A 19,250-nucleotide genomic window follows, 5' to 3' on the forward strand; every position below is an offset into this window, starting at 1 on the left:
ACGTCCGCGGGGGGGCCCTCGAACTCCTTCCTTTTCAGGATTTCGGGGGCGCAGTATGGGAGCGTGCCCCGGAACTCCTTTAACTTCTGCCCAGGTGTGAAACTCATGCAAAGGCCAAAGTCGATGAGCTTGAGGTGGTGGCCACTGGTATCCACCAGGAAGTTCTGTGGCTTGACGTCGAGGTGCACGAAGCCCTGCTGGTGGCAGTGATGCAGGACACGCACCATCGCCCTGAAAACTCTGCGGACCTTCTCCTCTGGGAGGCCACCAGGCTGCGGGATGTGATGCTGGAGAGTTCCCCCACCTGCATGCTCCATGACCAGATACATGTTGTCTGGGGTCTCGATGACCTGGAAGAGCTGGATCATGTTGCGGTGTTCCAGGGCCATCAACCCCTCCCTTTCGCATAGCGTGCGCTCCTTCCTCTCTGTCTTTGGCACCACTTTCACCGCCACCTCTGTCCAGGTCAGGAGATGGCGGGCTAGTACCACCTGCCCATACCTCCCCTCCCCAATGGCACTCAGGACTCGGTAGTGGTCAGTCAGGGCCCTCTCATAGCAGGAGCTGGGCCCCTGCGCCTCTACTCTACTCTCACTACTCTCTCCCTGCATTCCTGAGCCGGAACGCCAACTAAGGTTACTAGCTAAAAAAAAAGAAAAGAACAAACCCACACAGAACACCAAAAACAACAACCGAAAAGCAAAACACAAAACAAACAAACAAACACCCAAATCAAAAAATCAACAGCAAACCACCACAAACACCAACCACCAACCACCAAATGCACTATCTATCTGGAAGTCCAACAGGTCACCACCAAGAGCTTCCTGTACTCATGGACAAACACCCACCCACAGCCACACACTTATATAGCCGGTGTTGGGGATCACCTCACAGTGGCTTCTTGTGAGGTCGGAGCAGGAAATGACCCAGTGATGCCTGGGCATAGCCCCCAGGGGTCATCCCACTTTGGGGTCTCCAGGACCTCTTGACTTCCATGATAAGAAGAACAAAAGACCCCCAGAAGGCTTTTGTCTCCCTTGGGTCCGCAGGCAGATATTTGCCTGTTTAGGGACCAACACCACTATGATGCTTCCATGGTCTCTGCATTTCAAGTCTGAAGATCCATAAGCTTTTAAAGACCTCATCCTATGGACACCCAAAGTATTCAATTCTTCTTTCTTCCAATTCACAATGACTGGGAGTCCAAGGGACAGGGTGGCACTTCACCTACACTGGGATGCTGTAACAAAACCCTCTGCTGCCTAAGACGCTCTAGAGCTAGACATTAACACCTATGGGGTTGAGAGGGAGGGAGGGAGCATTCATCATCATTTCCCCATAAGGCCCTCATCACATTTCTCGCTAGAAACCCTGGAATGCAAAAGGGGATGGGTTGATAGGTTCAAAGTGATAAAGGATCAAAGGAGGAAGCCCACAATCCTTGAACCAGCCAAAGTGTCTTTCCCACTGGGAGAAGCAATGGAGATGTTCCCACACACCTTGAGCCCTTCCTGCTGCTGTTTTTAAAACAGATTCCTCCTCTAACTTACTCTTGTCTGCTCTCTGGACCACAGGGACAGGAAAGCTCATTAAAACACTGCCACACAGCTATGCAGGTTGGCGCACGCCTACAATCTCAGCAGCTGGGGAGACTGAGGCTGGATGTTCCCAAGTTCAAAGCCAGCTCCAGGAACATATCAAAGTACTATCCACTCAGCAAGACCCTGTCTTGAATAAAATATAAAAAGTATCTGGGCATGTGTCTCAGTGGCTAAGCATACCTGGGTTCAGTTCCCAATACCCCCCTAAAAAAAAAAAAAAAAAAAAACTAGTGTCCTCATAAATAAAGGCAAGGAATCTACCGCAATTTATAAGGACCATTCCAAATGGGCATCATGAGCCAATCTGAAGAGATACCACTAGTTAAAATTGGGATCTTGTAAGCACATACACAACTCTGTTATGTCGAACATATGAAATGTCATTGATAACACATGACATTTATTCGTATAAACCAAAAAAAAATTTAAACCCATGTATCTCGCTGAATACTTTCAGAAGATGGGAGGAACCATCTGGTCACTTTGAAAATGGTACTACAAAGTGACCTGAATCTCTAGGAAACATAATGATGGCTGAACGGAGGCTTTTTGTAGACATTCCAGCTAAAATCAAAAACTGAAAGAATGAAGTTTTCACTTTTTAACCCCTTCTGTGTTGGGGGGCATGGGATTCACAATACCACTAACCAGAAATTATGTGTCTTCTGATCAAACCAATGCCTCCAAGGTAGCCTCTACAAAAACAGATAAACCAGCAAACAAACTAATGCTGTGTTTTTAAAGGAAAATCAATTGAAACAAGTCTCTAGAGCTAAACAGTGATCAACAGAAAAATCAGAGGTTAGAACAAAAGAAATTCTATGAGACAAATGGTTCCCTTTTTTCAGCCCAAAAAGAAAAAAGAAAAAATGGGGTGAGAATCTACATATCAAAAGATACCCAACTGTGCAAATTTTACCTCAATAAGTAAAACTTAAATAATAAGAAATTTTAAAAAAATAAATCAGCCAATAGCAATTCTTGAATCTTTTTGGATTCAGCTCACATAGTATAAAAATAATAAGCATATTACAGAAATATAATTATAGCCTAGATATTTGATGATATCATATTATTTCTAAATATTTACATATGACCATGGTTTTGTAGAGATGTTGAAAATAATTTTAATCTTTTGGGGTTAGATAATGAACTATAATGAACTATCAAAATAATGAGGTTTGCTTCCAAAAAATTTGGACAAATGTAATAATGAAAATGCAAAGCCTTTTTGAGTTTGGATAGATTGTCTTCTAAAAGACCCTGAATCTTTCATATTATAAGTAAAATTGAGCTGCAATAAATAACAAATTAGCAGAAATAATAAATTAGTGATATATTTATTAACAATAAATTGCCATTTGTATTCTAAGAAATACAGAAACTATATCTAATACTTATGTCGGTTTAGGAAACAAGACTCCTAAAACATAAGAAGTAAAATCAAGAATCAATAAGTGGAATGGTATCAACCTAAAAAGCTTCTTCACAGCAAAGGAAACAATCCAGAGAGAGAGCCTACAGAATGGGAGAAAATCTTTGTCACTAACACCTTAGATAGAGCATTAATCTCCAGGATATATAAAGAACTCAAAAAACTTAACACCAAATAAACAAATAACCCAATCAATGGCAAAAAAAAAAAAAAAAACCGAACAGACACTTCACAGAAGAAGAAACAAGAATGGTCAACAAATAAAATGTTCAACATCTCTAGCAATTAGATGAATACAAATTAAAACTACACCACTGAGATTTCATCTCACTCCAGTCAGAATGGCAATTATAAAAAAAAAAAAAGTAACAATAAATATTGGCAAGGATATGGGGGAAAAGGTACACTCATACATTGTTGGTGGGACTGCAAATTAGTGCTACAACTATGGAAACCATATGGAGATTCCTCAGAAAACTTGGAATGGAACTACCATTTGACCCAGTTATCCCACTCCTCGGTTTACACACAAAGGACTTAAAATCAGCATACCATTGCATACTATAGTGATACAGCCACATCAATGTTCATAGCAGCTCAATTCACAATAGCTAAGCTATGGAACCAACTTAGATGCCCTTCAGCAGATGAATGGGTAAAGAAAATGTAATACTTATACACAATGGAATCTTACTCAGTCATAAGGAAGAATGAATTTATGTCATTTGCAGGTAAATAGATGGAACTGAAGAACATTGTGCAAGTGAAATAAGCCAATCCCAAAAAACCAAAGGTCCAATGTTCTCTCCGATATGCAGATGCTGACTCACAATAGGCAGGGAGGAGGGTGAAGTGGAGGTTCACAGGATTAGACAGCAGGGAGTTGGGGTAAGGCAGGGGGATGGGAATGGGAAAGACAGTAGAATGCATTGGACATAACTTTCCTATGTTCATATATGAATGCACAACCAGTGTAACTCCACATCACATACACCCACAAGAATGGGAAGTTATTTCTGTATGTATATCAAAATACATTCTACTGTCATGTTTATCCAAAAAGAACAAATAAAAACTAAAATAAAAGATCACCTACTTATTATTCTCCAGAAGATTTAAAAAAAAAAAAACTACTGCTTAATTTCATGTTTACTGATTATGATCATATCTTCATGGTCAAGGGCAAGTTTGGAAACCCACCATCTGGCCAAAGCCTGATGGACCTGCGATATCTTTACCAGATTCGCTAACCTCCCAGTCGACCTATTACTCCCTGTCGTGTGTGTGCATATACAAGGGCTGCTGTAAACAGAACGAGTAAGGTGTGCCTCTGTAAGAAACTGAAGCAGTTTTCTTGAAATGAAGAAAGAAATATTTCACTTCTAGTATAGATACGACCATATAAGTGAATATTTCTTCATTTTTTTCCTGGGACACATATAAAACCAAAAGAAAATAATAATGATCACAAGAAAAACTGAACATTCCCTATTCACATGTGCAAGAGACAGAAACAATCTACAGCCTCCAAAATGTGACTATTAAGACAGGTAAAGAAGAAAAGAGAGTGTCAAGATGGCCTGAAAAAAGAGAACCTCAGAAAGTTCCAGCAAAACCACGATTCCCAGAGAGAAGGAGCATGCAACTGAAGGTAATAGCTTCATCCTTTATTTGAAGAAGAAAAAAAAAAGTGCAGAAAGCGGGTTGAGTAGGAGAAATTGGGAAAAGAGAAGCAAAACTTAGCGATTTACAAAGGATCCTCGTAGGAAAGAATGTTCCCCAGATAAGAGGAAAATTGTGGGTATTTATTCCGATTATTCACCACCTAAACCTTAGTGGTTTAAAACAGCTACCGTTCACTGTATCTCACATTGTTAGGGTTCAGGAATTCAGACAGGACTCAGCTCGGTGATTCTCCAGCTCCACCTTTCAGCTGGGGTCTCCTGGGAGTTTAGGCAGGTGGATTGTTGGCCCAAAGACATGAAGCTTCACTCATATACCTTGTCGGTGACATTTGGAAAGCTGGGTTCAGCTGAGCTACTTTTTCCATTTCCTCTAATCTCAAAGCCTCTTCTCGCAGTGTGGCCAGCCTGGTGGTCTCAGGAAAGTCAGCCTTCCTATAGGGTAGCTCAAGACTCCAGGAGAAAGGAAGAGAAGCTGCTGGTGGCTTAGGGCCCAGGTGCTGAACTAGCATAGCCTCATTTGTCCCATGCTCTGTTTATCAACACAGCTCACAGAGGTCACCCAGATGCAAGGCCTGGCCCTATAAATCCCGCTTCTCACTGAGAAGAGAGTCAAGGAATTTACAGCCATCTCAATCCCCCACTGTGATCAAGAATTTCATCATGATTTATAAATAAATAGCCTCTCTGAAGGAACACTACAAGAAAAAATGCAAGAAGCAGAGAAAAGTTTGTGAGGTAACAGAAGCACAAGAAAAATAAGCTGGCAGAACTCCCCCCCCGCCCCCGACAAAGAAGTGGAACTCAAAAACAAAAACCATCACACACTCCAAGGATTAGACTTTGCAGAGAACTCTGCAAAGCAATGTTTCTCATACCTTGCAATGTACATGACTCAGCCAGGGATTGCGTCCAAACAGAGCCTAGGTCTGGGCTGAGGCCTGAGAGTCTGCACTTCTGACATGTTCCCAGCTGACGCTCACTTGTGGATAATCAAGGGATATAAAAGAAATAGAAATAAAGGAATAGTATTTTTTAAATCTAAGAACAAAATGATAGAAGCAGAAGATGAAAAAAACTGAACATATAAATAACAAAACCAAAACAAAGTCTATAACAAATATGGAGATTAGGGTCTCAGAATGTCTGTGTCCTAGTAAAGTAAAAAGACACAGTTAACAATAGATAGATAGACAGACAGATAGATAATAGGAGGGAACAGGGAAGAAAAGGTGGTTGGTCATTATCTTGATTGTTTACTCTGTTGTGACTAGAGCCCAAGGATATTATTTAGAGCTCACACATCAGTCATAGAAATAGAAGCACATACAGCGATACAAAGTAAAAAGAGAAGAAGACTAAATAGGGAGGCACAGAGGGGAAGGAAGAGGAAAGAAACTAGCTCTATCCTTCCATATCAAAAAGCAGTAGAGCTTATCAACAGGTGCACTCCCAGGTGTGCTGAGATAGGACAGTCCCTAGCTCCGGTGGGGCTTGAGGCCCTGGAAGAAACTCCACTCCCATGATGGGCCATCATCTCCAGATGTCTCACCCATTAACCTAGTATGTGGTCTAAATAATACCATCTGCTAGGTTATCACGATATGAACAAGGTTGGAAAGCACTGAATTATGGAACTAAGGATATTATATAAACTTGTAATAATAAAAATAATCATTAAAATAAAGTCACAATTTTTCTATATGATACTGGGTATGTACACAGCTACAGAGAGAAGGACAAATTGAATATTTAGTGAACATAAGCTAGGTATATAAAGAACATAAAATGACAGACGTAACACCAAAAAAGTCTCTGATACCAATTAATGTAAATGAATTCTACCCATTTATTTGAAAGAAAAATCTTCATATTGGATCCCAAAAGGAAACCTAACTCTGAGCTGTGCACAGAAGGCAAACCTCGAGCCAAGTGATTCAAGAAGGCTGAAAACAAAGAAATGAAGGAAGGGGTCCTAGGCAAACCCAGACCAAGAGAACATAGACCTGATCTCGATATCAGAAAAGGCAAAATTCAGACAGCAAAGCCGCAGACATAATTCTCACAGGGGCAATGCACAATGAAGAAGAACATTTGTTTTATATCAAGGCAGGAATACTCAGAAATATACTGCTAGTGGGAAATTTTAATTCAGATCCCTCAGTTTATGACATGTTAAAGAGATTTTTAAAAAATGGAAAAAGTCAAAGACTTCATTAATGTAATCAATAAGGTAGGTATAATTAATCTATAGCAAATGCTGCACCTTGAAAGGTGTCCATGGAACATATTCATATATGTATTAAAACACAAAGAATCCCCCCACATCTCCAAAATGTAGGGAAAATATAGAAAATATATTCTGATCACTATGCAATAAACTAAAAGTTATAAAAACAAAAAGCCAGTTCTACCTGATAATTTTAAAATCTCTCCTTAATCAACCCATGGGTCAAAAAAGAAATACAAAGTCAAACTGGAGAATAGTTAGAGAATATTGATAATAGAAACACTATATTTCAGAATCTATGGTAAAATGGGGCTCCGAGGAAAATTGTTAGCCTTTAATACATTCATAAAAAGGATGAAAAAATAAACTGATTTAGAATCTAAATCAAACTGTCAGGAAAAAAAAATAGCAAAGAGCCAAAGGAAAAAGAGAAGCAAGCAGTTAAAGATAAAAGAAAAAACTAATGAGTTCTAAAACAATAAAATGAAAGTAATACTAACAAATATAAAAGCTCATTTTTAAAAGGAAAATATTTTTTTAATTAGATAAGTTACTAGCTGGCCTAGTAAAGATAAAAGGAATTTAAAAATTATAAAATGGAAGCAAACAGCAAAACAAGGAAAATTAAATGAATCTTAAAATACTCAACTCTTTGAAAATCAAAGAGTTTGGATAAATAGCTGACTTTTAGGAAAATATGGTTTACCAAAATGTGCCCAAAAAGGATAGAAAATCTAAACTAAATTATCTTTACAGAAAAAGAAAGAAAGGAAGGAAAATCTGTCAAAGTGCTATTCAAGGACCCTGATCCTCACCTCCACTCCCCAGGGAAAGCAGCAGGTGTAGGATTTTTGCAAGAGAATTATCCAAACTTTAAAGAAATGCACTTCACAACCACCTTAAGCTTTCTAACTCACAAGAAAAGTTCCAGATTCTATTTATACTGTGGGTGTATCATCAAAGACAAACCCATTGATGATTTCCCACACACAATATAAATGGCATGTCAATCTCATTTATGAATATCAGTGTAAAAACAAAAGTTTTGATACAATCGTAACAAATAGGACATTAAAAGAATAATACTTTGTTGTGAAGTGAGTTCTATTTCAGAAATGCAAGTGTATTTCATTATTAGGAAACTCATTAATAAAATTCATTGTACTAATATAGTGGTGATGATGTTATAATAGAATCCATTATTTTAACAATTCTATGCGAAAAAATCAATCATATTCAACCAAATTTAAGAACTCTTTATTAAAAAAATCAATAAAATTGAAATATATGGGTAATTTATTAACAGGAAAAAATATATCTATTTTAGCTTAAAAACAAGCACCACACTTAAAGAAGAAAAACACTAAAGAATTTGTTCACAGTCTTGGTTGCACAGGAATCACTTGGAAGCTTTAAAAAATACTGATACCTGGGTCCTGCCTCCAGAGATTTTGATTGGTTAGTATGGGTTGAGGCCTATCCAGTAGGATCTTTTAAACTTCCTGAATTGTTCTAACATGCAGCCAAAGTTGAGAACCACTGCAATGAAGACATTCCCTTCATATTCAGAAATACAGTCAGCAAGTCCTCTGTTAGCACCATTATTTAATACAGTACTGGTAGTTCAATTGTACAATTATTGTTGTACTGGAGGTCGAAGCAATCACATAGGAGAGAATTATAGAAATTGGAAAGGAGAAGTTAAACATATTGCTATATTAGATTTTATGATCAGGGGGCTCCAAGAATTTGATTTTTTTGTATTTAAAAAGCTACTACAGGGCTGGGAATGTGGCTCAAATGGTAGCGCACTCGCCTGGCATGCGTGAAGCACTGGGTTCGATCCTCAGCATCACATAAAAAAATAAAATAAAGATATTGCATCCACCTAAAAACTAAAAATAAATAAATATTTCTTTTAAAAAAAAGCTACTACAAGCAACAAGAGAATGCTTTAAGATAGTGGAGTACAAAATAATAGATAGTAATCAATGGCTTTTACAAAACACAACATCAGTTATAAGATGCAATGAAAGAAAATTCCTTATTTAAATAGCAACAAAAGTATAAATACAGCAATATACTGAAATAGAAATATGCAAAAGACATGAAGAAAACCTGAAAACACTATAAAGGATACAAATAAGGATTGAAATTGAAAGAAATAAAATATTCTTGGATAGAAATGCTCAGCCTCATAAAAACATTAATTCTAATCTGATTTTCAAATTTACTATCATCTCAAAAGTAGGCCAATGTATTAAATACCAGGCTACTTTGTTCTAAAATCGTATGTGAAAATAATCAGAATTATTCAGTAAAATTCTGAACAGAAAAAGCAGTGGAAATGTTATCATCTTTAACAATATTAAAGCATATAATAATGCCTTAATAATGAAAACTCCATAGTGTGGTACTTTCATAAACAAACTAACCAACTGAACAGAAAAGAGACTCCAGAAATAGATCCAAATATAAAGTGTATGATAAATGTGGTGTCTCAGTGAAGGGAAAGATGGATTATCCAACAAAGGTATTTAGCAAAGTGGATATTTATATAGAGAAATATTATTTTATTTATAACTCCACTATATATACCAGGAAAATTTCTAAAATAAATCAATGATTTAGTGTAAACAATGAAAATAAAAAGATACTAGAACACAGAAGAATTTCTTTATTACTTTTTTCTAACTGGGACTCACAGTCCAGAAGCCATAAAAGAGAAATGATCAAAATAGCTCCATGAAGACAAAAAGAAACTTCTGTGTAGGAAAAAAAATCATAAAGTCAAAATATTAAGGAAAATTTGAGGGGAAAAATGTTGCAAAAATATTTATAATAAATAAAAGAACCAAAATACTCATAAGCACTCCTAGAAATCAATGAGAAAAAGACCATTAACACAGAAATGGGCAAAAGATAAGAACAGACAATCCCTCTAAAAAGGAATTCAAATGACTCTTAACCATTTGAAAAAAAGCTTATTTTTACTCAAAATAAGAAATATGAAAATTAATACTACATTGTAGTATCATGTTTTGCTTATCAGAAGGGCAAAACCCAAGACTGCCGCAGTCTGGCTGGGCACAAAATCACGAGCCACCACACAGCTTGTAGATTCAAACAGCAACTCTTTATTCCCGAACTCACACCAGCCGTATACAAACACGTTCTGGGGAAATCCACGTTCTCTGCCCAAATCCACCTCCACTGGGCTTCTATCTCCCAAAAAATACTCTGAATCCCGTGAGAACTCAAGGGGAACTCAGGCAGCAGGATACGCCCTATTCCCAGCAGGAATAATCTTAAACCTTAAACCTGGAACCTAAACTGGGAACGCCCTAAACACGATTATCTTAAACCGGGAACACCCTAATCCGCCTTGGTCCTTGAGCAAGGTCACCTACATTCAATGTCACTGCAACATGGGGTAAGCTGGCAAGGAAATTGTCATACCTACTTGGCTAATGGCTCCCAGCACAAGACATTAAATATGTTCTATTGTGAAGGTTCTGGAGAAAACAGACACTTTCATACATGAAGAAAATATAAATTGGAATCATACTTATGGAAGGCATTTTGGCAGTATCTATCAAACTTAAAAATGTATGGACTCTTTGACCCAGAAACTCCACTTCTGGAGACTCACCTTTAATAATACTTGCTCACAATTATGAAATCTACTATTATTATTACAAAACATTTTTTGTAACAGCAGATCATGTACTATAGAAGTGCCCATCAATAAGACACAGGTTAAACAAGGCATTCAATAGAATGTTATGTGATTCTCAAAAAAGATGAGGAAGCATTCTGTAAGATGTTGAACCAATTAGAAGAGATCTCTACTATGTATGTATGTATGTATGTATGTGTGTGTGTGTGTGTGTGTATAAATTTTTTTAGTTGTAGTTGAACACAGTACCTTTATTTTGTTTATTTATTTTTATGTGGTGCTGCAGATTGAACTCAGTGCCTTGCATGTGCTAGGCGAGCGCTCTACCACTGAACCAAGACCCCGGCCCCATCGAGTGTATACATTTTAAATGGAAAAAGAAAATCAAAGGTAGATAAGGTATATTACATGCTACCTTTTAGTTTTAAAAGATAAATGAGACTACATTGGTCTTTGATTATTTATTTGTAAAAATTCTGGAAGAAAACATAAAAATTAAAAATAAAGATGTCTGGTAGAAGATGAAAAGGAACTGAGTGGCCTCTTCCTCTCGGTCCCATATTGAACTCGAGTTGGAAGAGGCGAGTCCGGTCTCAAAATGGAGGGCCACGATCCAAAGGAACCAGAGCAATTGAGGAAGCTGTTTATTGGTGGTCTGAGCTTTGAAACTACAGATGATAGTTTAAGAGAACATTTTGAGAAATGGGGCACACTCACAGATTGTGTGGTAATGAGAGACCCCCAAACAAAACGTTCCAGGGGCTTTGGTTTTGTGACTTACTCTTGTGTTGAAGAGGTGGATGCAGCAATGTGTGCTCGGCCACACAAGGTTGATGGGCGTGTAGTGGAACCAAAGAGAGCTGTTTCTAGAGAGGATTCTGTAAAGCCTGGTGCCCATCTAACAGTGAAGAAAATTTTTGTTGGTGGTATTAAAGAAGATACAGAAGAATATAATTTGAGAGATTACTTTGAAAAGTATGGCAAGATTGAAACCATAGAAGTTATGGAAGACAGACAGAGTGGGAAAAAGAGAGGATTTGCTTTTGTAACTTTTGATGATCATGATACAGTTGACAAAATTGTTGTTCAGAAATACCACACTATTAATGGGCATAATTGTGAAGTGAAAAAGGCCCTTTCTAAACAAGAGATGCAGTCAGCTGGATCACAAAGAGGTCGTGGAGGTAGATCTGGCAACTTTATGGGTCGTGGAGGAAACTTTGGAGGTGGTGGAGGTAACTTTGGCCGTGGTGGAAACTTTGGTGGAAGAGGAGGCTATGGTGGTGGAAGTGGTGGCAGCAGAGGTAGTTATGGAGGAGGTGATGGTGGATATAATGGATTTGGAGGTGATGGTGGCAACTATGGTGGTGGTCCTGGTTATAGTAGTAGAGGAGGTTATGGTGGTGGTGGACCAGGATATGGAAACCAAGGTGGTGGATATGGTGGTGGAGGAGGATATGATGGTTACAATGAAGGAGGAAATTTTGGTGGTGGTAACTATGGTGGTGGTGGGAACTATAATGACTTTGGAAATTACAGTGGACAACAGCAATCAAATTATGGACCCATGAAGGCAGGCAGTTTTGGTGGAAGAAGCTCTGGCAGTCCCTATGGTGGTGGTTATGGATCTGGTGGTGGAAGTGGTGGATATGGTAGCAGAAGGTTTTAAAAACAGCAGAAAAGGGCTACAGTTCTTAGCAGGAGAGAGAGCGAGGAGTTGTCAGGAAAGCTGCAGGTTACTTTGAGACAGTCGTCCCAAATGCATTAGAGGAACTGTAAAAATCTGCCACAGAAGGAACGATGATCCATAGTCAGAAAAGTTACTGCAGCTTAAACAGGAAACCCTTCTTGTTCAGGACTGTCATAGCCACAGTTTGCAAAAAGTGCAGCTATTGATTAATGCAATGTAGTGTCAATTAGATGTACATTCCTGAGGTCTTTTATCTGTTGTAGCTTTGTCTTTTTTCTTTTTCTTTTCATTACATCAGGTATATTGCCCTGTAAATTGTGGTAGTGGTACCAGGAATAAAAAATTAAGGAATTTTTAACTTTTCAATATTTGTGTAGTTCAGTTTTTCTACATTTTAGTACAGAAACTTTAACAAAATGCAGTTTTGAAGGTGTTTCCTTGTGAGTTAACAGTAAAGAAGATCATTGTTAATTACTATTTTGTATGAATTTTGCTAAAGTTAACTGTAAAGAAACACCTGCTGACTTGCAGTTTAAGGGGAATCTATTCTCCCCATTTCCAAACCATGATATGAATGGGCGCTGACATGTGGAGAGAATAGATATTTGTATGTTTGAAATGTGTGTTTTAGATAAATAGGATTGGGTATTTAAATTAGCGTATTTGTGAATTTAATAGCACTAAGATTATCTTCAAATGAAAAATCTCAAAATTCCTATTTGGTTTTTGTGCATTTTCTTTCACAATGTAATCATGATTTTAGTGTGTTAGATTTGCCGAGTCCTAGCTGTGTTTAGAACATCTCCGTTCTACATTTACCTTGGTCACATTTAAACTGCTGCCATAGTTTTTGGGTGTAAAGGATGTCTGCCGCCCTCTATTTAAATTCTGAAAAAGGGTAGTGGATGTTCTCCCCCTCCCAGCTTAAAAAAACATTGTTAACTTTTTTAAGATAAGGTCCACTAAGCCTGCTACATTGGAGCAAATAAGTGGGTATCTGCTTATGTTTTGTTTTCTTTTTAAAGCACATGAGGCCCATATATCTTGATTTATTTTCCTTGGTTTAACTTTTCCCCCCTTGATAAAGCTTTCATAGCAAGAGAATAAAAATCATGCTACTGAACCCTCAATTGGCTGGCATGCTTTCCTGATTTTGCCCTATACATTTTGCTGAATAAAACCAAGGATAGTTTAGGTATAATTGTTGAAAATAACTCAATGCAGCAGAAATGTAGCACAGTTGCTTAGTACAAGCTTCTCACTTCCCAAAGACCTGAATTCCAAATTTGGATAGCCTGAGTTTTTTCTTAAATTCCCAAAGAACACATTGTTATTCTTTATGTATATTTCAACCTAAATTATGTTGGTGTGAGTTATCAATTTGTTTGGAAGACCATGATTGAGAAGACTTATAGATGATAACAAGGTCATATATACGAAAACCAATGTTTACTGTTTTGCGCCAGCTAGTGCTTAAAATTTCATTCAAGCCCTAAGTATGTGCCCTGCTGTTGTTCTTTCTTTGGTAGTTGAACATTGTATTCAAGATTTTTACTTGGTTTTAAAAGTACTAAGCAAAACAAGCAATAAAAAGGGGAATGGGGCGTGCTAGTGTTTGAATATGCTCTCTTGTTGCTCTAATTCTGTGCTTCTGTGCATTATTAATATTTGGATGCATGCAATGCCAGCATGGAAATCGGTCTTCACAGATACTGCAGTTTTCCAGAAAACACTCACAAACCAATAAATGTAACAGACAACATTCCATTTGTTAATGGGCATATGTGAATAAGCAGTGTAGAAAATAGGCTAATATTAGAAAATGGTTAAGTCCTTAATAACTTCAAGTGTGGTTATATAAATGGACACTGTCAATGTTCATAACTTAAACCTTGGGTACCTGGTCAAACTAATGCTTGGGAAACATTTTATTAAAATTGAGCTAAATTGTCTCAAGTTTTTTTATTCACATAATAAAGGTTGAAAGAATGGGGGAGATTAACATTTTCTGTTTTTATGTTTGTGAAAAATTGTTTGACACAACCTTGACAGTATCCTTTAATGGCATATGAGGTTAATTGTACTGTTCACGAACTTTGTATGTTCTGGAACTAGTTTAATAGTGAATACATTTTCAGTAAGTCAATGTTTGCAACCTATAAGCAGGTGAAATCTGTGTATGTGACCTGTTTATAAGTTGTATTAGCTTAGTTTTTGTGAACAGTGTGGAAAAGTAAGCCATGAGGAGAGCGATTTATCCAGCTTTAAAGGACCTAAGATGTGCTTTTTAAGCACAATGTGGATCAAAGGAAACTGACTAAGACAGGACTTCAGCAGCCTTTTGAGTATGGACAAGTCAGCATAAATAAAGAATGACAAGGCAGCAGCAAGAGCTTCAACTACTGAGAAGTGAAGGCATAAGATACTATGATGATAGTAAGCAACTTTCCAAAAGCTAGTTAAATCTGCTTATTACAACTGAAATATCGAAGAAAGTAGCAGGAAGGAGCTCTTCGCCTTTTGGAACATCAATGAGAGATAGTTGCCACAGTCACTAGGTCTAGCATTTAGACCTGCAAGGAAGGGCAATAAGGATTAGGTAAGGCTTGAATTTGAATTTTTTCACTAATTAAAGAGTAATTTTTTGTAAAGCAAAAAAAAAAAAAAAAAGGAACTGAGTGAATAGGAGTTAACAGTGAAAGAGAAATGTGTGTGTGCATGTATGTGTACATATACACACATAAACACACAAATGCATATAATGTAAATATATTACCTATTCAAAATTTTTTTTGAGAGAGAGAGAGAATGCACCAGGTACAGAGACAGAAAAGTTTTACCTGAATATGAAAAAATATATATTGTTGCTTACATTGAATTATTTAAAGAAATGCTTCTCACAAATAATGAATAGCTCCCACCATCAAGAAAATTCCGTAGTGTGGTACTTTCATAAACAAACTAACCAACTGAACAGAAAAGAGACTCCAGAAATAGACCCAAATATAGATAGAAATTTAGTATATGATAAGTATATATAGTACCAGTATTTACTGATACCTAAGTTTCAGTAATTGGTAAATGTGTTTCTCTATAAGGAAAAAAAAATACTCTAATTTGTGCTTTTTTTTCCTCCAGTCCATTATTTACTTTATGATACAAAATAGTATACAGTATTATTTACTATACATACTATATAGCAGTGTTTTTGCAATTGTATATAGATGTATGTTTGTCAAAAGAGTTGAAAGATAAAATTAATTTCTCTCTTGAATGCTGACATAGAGAGAAAGATGTAAAGATAGATATATGAATATACTATTTCTGGGCTAATTTTGAAAGCTCAAATATGCATACTTTTGTACAATTTTACTTTTGTGTCTATTTTCTTGGATGAAAGTTTCTCTATGGGGCAATTTTCCAATTATGAAAAGAAAAAAGGTCAAGTTAAGAAGTCTTAATATTTATATTACCATGTAATAATTGGAAATGAAATGAAGGAAATATGTCTGTATGGATGGAGCTGGAAGATGGCTCATGATTATGGAAATATGTCAGCATATGAGGGGGAAATACTGTTGGGGAGCTAAGGAGTCAGCAGTGAGTCACAGCTGACATTAGAGGAGAGGCAGGAAGAGGAAGGAGCACAGGGCCGGGCTGCTGCTGTGAGGGGCATTATTAGCCTGGAAGGGCTTGGTTGCTGCATTTGGGGGAAATAAAGTAGCTTCAGAGAACAAAAAAGGGAGAGCAGGTGATATTACACTTTGTAAGTCAGGACCCAATCCTCAAAGGCTATTGGCACTAATATTAAAAAATTACTCATCGGCACTAATAATATAAAATTACTTATAATACAAATTACATTTCTTTAATAACAAAAGTTAGCATGTGAATAAGTATGGATTCTCTGTAAGGGAGAAAAGAGAAAATCTCGCCAGTCAAAACAAATCACTGCTAGATTTTAATTGCCTTGCCTCCCACGGTGCTGACAGGGAAAGGCAGACGGCAGGACGTTGCTGTCAAATTATGCCAGGAACTGCCTGATTTCTGTCATAAAAGACAGATTATTTTTTAAATGTGCAATTCAATTATTCAAAGTTCAATATACCTACTGTAGTACTCAATAAATGTTGGTTGACAATCATGATTTGCTGTGTTTCAGGTTTGGAATGTGGGGCTATTTAAAAATAAACCATTTAAAGTATAGGGTTTTGTTTCATTGTGATCTTTCGCTTTTTTTAGTTAATGTTTTATTTAACCACAGTCCCTTGATTCTAAACTGTGATTATTTTGTTGGTTTGTTCAAATCCCACTAAGACTTCCAGAATATTGTACTTCCGTTTATTTATCTGAATCAGTATTTACTCTTCATAAAATCCTCAATTAGAAAGGTTGACAGAGTCTCCAAAGATATCCCACAGATCATTTCACCAGGATTTTAAGTGAAAATAAAGGTGGATTTAGTGGCTTACAATAATTGCAGGTCTACATTTATCTAACAATATGTTAATGGGCAACTAATTAAGTTGCAGGTATTCTAGGAGTCCTCAGTATTATTTATATATGAATCTGCATGAATTACAACTTCAGCATAGTGTCTCTTTATGTGTGGTTCTCATGTAAGTGCGGCACACTGGGTCATTTCACACTATACGTATCTTCTAGATTTATCCCGTGTCACTCCACAATTAATCTGCAGTAAAATTGTTATTATATTTTCAGTGTCTAAATGATGCCATATACTTAACTGAACCAGAGGTATGAATTATTCTGAGCCAGCTGAAAACAGAGTCTGGCAGGGGAAAGAGGATAGGATTATCTTTGAAAATTCCTCACTTGTTATCTCTGACCTTTCCCGTGTCAACATTTTGAAGGTATTTCTCTGATTTCAAGAAGATAAGTAGCCCCACCAAGACAGGGCTGATGATTTGAGGCCACTCAGAATAATATAGAGAAACATTGGAAATATACTTAAGTATCATATTTAAGCATTAATCATCTTCTGGGTTACATATTAAATATACAGAATAAACACCTATGGTGCGATGTCCACAGTCTCTGCAGCTTTATAAGCATTATCTAGAATTATTGTGATACTGATGGATAGTTAATTAGTAGATGGGAAAACTGAGATTCAGAGTTAGAAAATTTCCCACAGATTGTCACAAGAGGAGGAAAAGATGGAGATCCAGACAGTTCCCAATCTCAAGCTTGAAGTGTGGGCTCTCAAACCCTGTTTTGTGAACTTGGAAGATCATGAGATTGACTATACAATTTGGGGAGATGCTTTCATTTCTTTAAAACAGCTTTTACAGTTTACCTCCCAACAACCCCTTCAGAACCACCAACAGCCTAATCTATTTCCTGCTATCTTGTTTTTAGATGGTCTTTTAGATGGTGATGCTTTGAAGAAGCCAGGAGCATAAGACTCCAACACATGTTCATTAATATAGTCTTTGTTACTTTGTACAATAATCTCAGAGCTTCTTTTGCCTAGTGTTGATAAAGGCAAAATGATCCGGGAGAAATGAAATCACATTGGTGGTTTGCAGTACAGTTTCAACATGGTTTCCTGCTTCCCTTCATTTCTATAACAGTTACCTTGCATCACCATAAAATTAGTTTCTATAATTGTCCAGTAGTTGTAAATTGGAGTGAAATAAATAACCACATTTATCAAGTTGAATGACAAGCTACTTTACTTCTCTGACTGTCTACCATGTGCAGAAATTCCTCTGCAGCAAATCAATTCATGAAGTTACTAAGAGCCCCACACCTACTAATGATGCTCAAGAAACCAGGGGACCAGGGATGAAGGCAGAGATGGAAATTAAGGGGTAGAGTTACAGGAGGAGGAAGCTTCAACTATTATCATTCAGGATTGTCCAGGTTGCAAGGGGCAGAAATATCCAAACCAACCAGAAATCACATACTAACAAAAGGGAGATTCGTAAGCTCATTAACTAAGAGTCCATATGTGACTGGATAGGAGCTCAAGGAATAATGTTAGGATTTGATTTCTCCTGCCCAGGTCAGCTCTCTGTTGGCATAGATCAAAAATAGGTTTTTCCCCCATTGGTGCAAAGTAACCATAGCAATCCTATCTGTGCCTTTTCAACTCACTGGAAGCAGAACACCTGTCTCTGCAGTAGCATTTATCAGAAATTTCAATACATGATAACATGTTACAAGCTACAATGATATTAGGGCTCTGATTGGGTATGTGATCAACTGCTGTGGCCAGAAAAATGGGATGTGCTCCATGCTTTAGGGCTAGGTCACATGCTTGACCCCTCTACCAATCACTGAGTTCAGGGGAAATTACCTGCTGATTATCTTTGGACTGGACCACTTCTGCCCTGGAGACAAGGGTAGAGGTACATTGAGACCTGGGAGGCAGGGATTCTGCCAAAAAAAGTCAGAAATACTACCCAAAATGCTATACACAGTTTGAATGCTACAGACAGCTTTGTGGTTCCTTCATGTTCCCCACTGGGGGAAAAAAGGCCTTCCTATATGCTATTCCTGCACCCTGACTTCCCCACCTAGAGAAAGCAACTGGCTGAATCTGTGTTCAGCTGATATCCATATGGACTTCACTTGAAGAAAAGTGACTTCCCAAACCAGCTCAGGTATTCCTGGTCCCCAAAGCCTAGGAGAGCCTTCTACACAGACATATGCAGGGCCGCTATAGCAGGTAGATCTGTGCAGCCCAGACACCAAGAGATTTCAGACAAGAAAGAGAAGAGCTCTTTCTTCCCAACTATTTCAGGTTGGCGGAGCCTCGGGGTAGTGAAAATGAGCCAGTACTAATGGCTTTGCTAATCAGAAACAGTGACCAAGATAAGATCTTAATTTACTATTCCCTAGACTTTGCAGTACTATATCATATATTCATGAGCTAATAATTTCATAGAACTATGGGAAACT

General features: G+C 37.4%; 1 protein-coding gene and 1 long non-coding RNA gene across 2 annotated transcripts in view; one reads left to right on the plus strand and one right to left on the minus strand.

Annotated features, from left to right (window-relative positions):
- Positions 1-19,250, minus strand: part of LOC125613632 — a 129,004-nt gene that overhangs the window by 75,108 nt on the left and 34,646 nt on the right. The gene's annotated exons all lie outside the window — the stretch shown is intronic.
- LOC107143368 (heterogeneous nuclear ribonucleoprotein A3) lies at positions 11,173-14,272 on the plus strand. Its single transcript, XM_048794625.1, has one exon. It carries the CDS (start codon positions 11,229-11,231, stop codon positions 12,297-12,299), a length of 1,071 nt encoding a protein of 356 aa, XP_048650582.1. The 5' UTR covers positions 11,173-11,228; the 3' UTR covers positions 12,300-14,272.

The sequence above is a fragment of the Marmota marmota genome, unplaced genomic scaffold (assembly GCF_001458135.2).
Source record: "Marmota marmota marmota unplaced genomic scaffold, marMar, whole genome shotgun sequence".
Lineage (NCBI taxonomy): Eukaryota > Metazoa > Chordata > Mammalia > Rodentia > Sciuridae > Marmota > Marmota marmota.

What these genes read in the sequence shown, in the direction of transcription:
- LOC107143368 (XM_048794625.1), top strand. Translation starts at nt 11,229, where the DNA reads ATGGAGGGCCACGATCCAAAGGAACCAGAGCAATTGAGGAAGCTGTTT.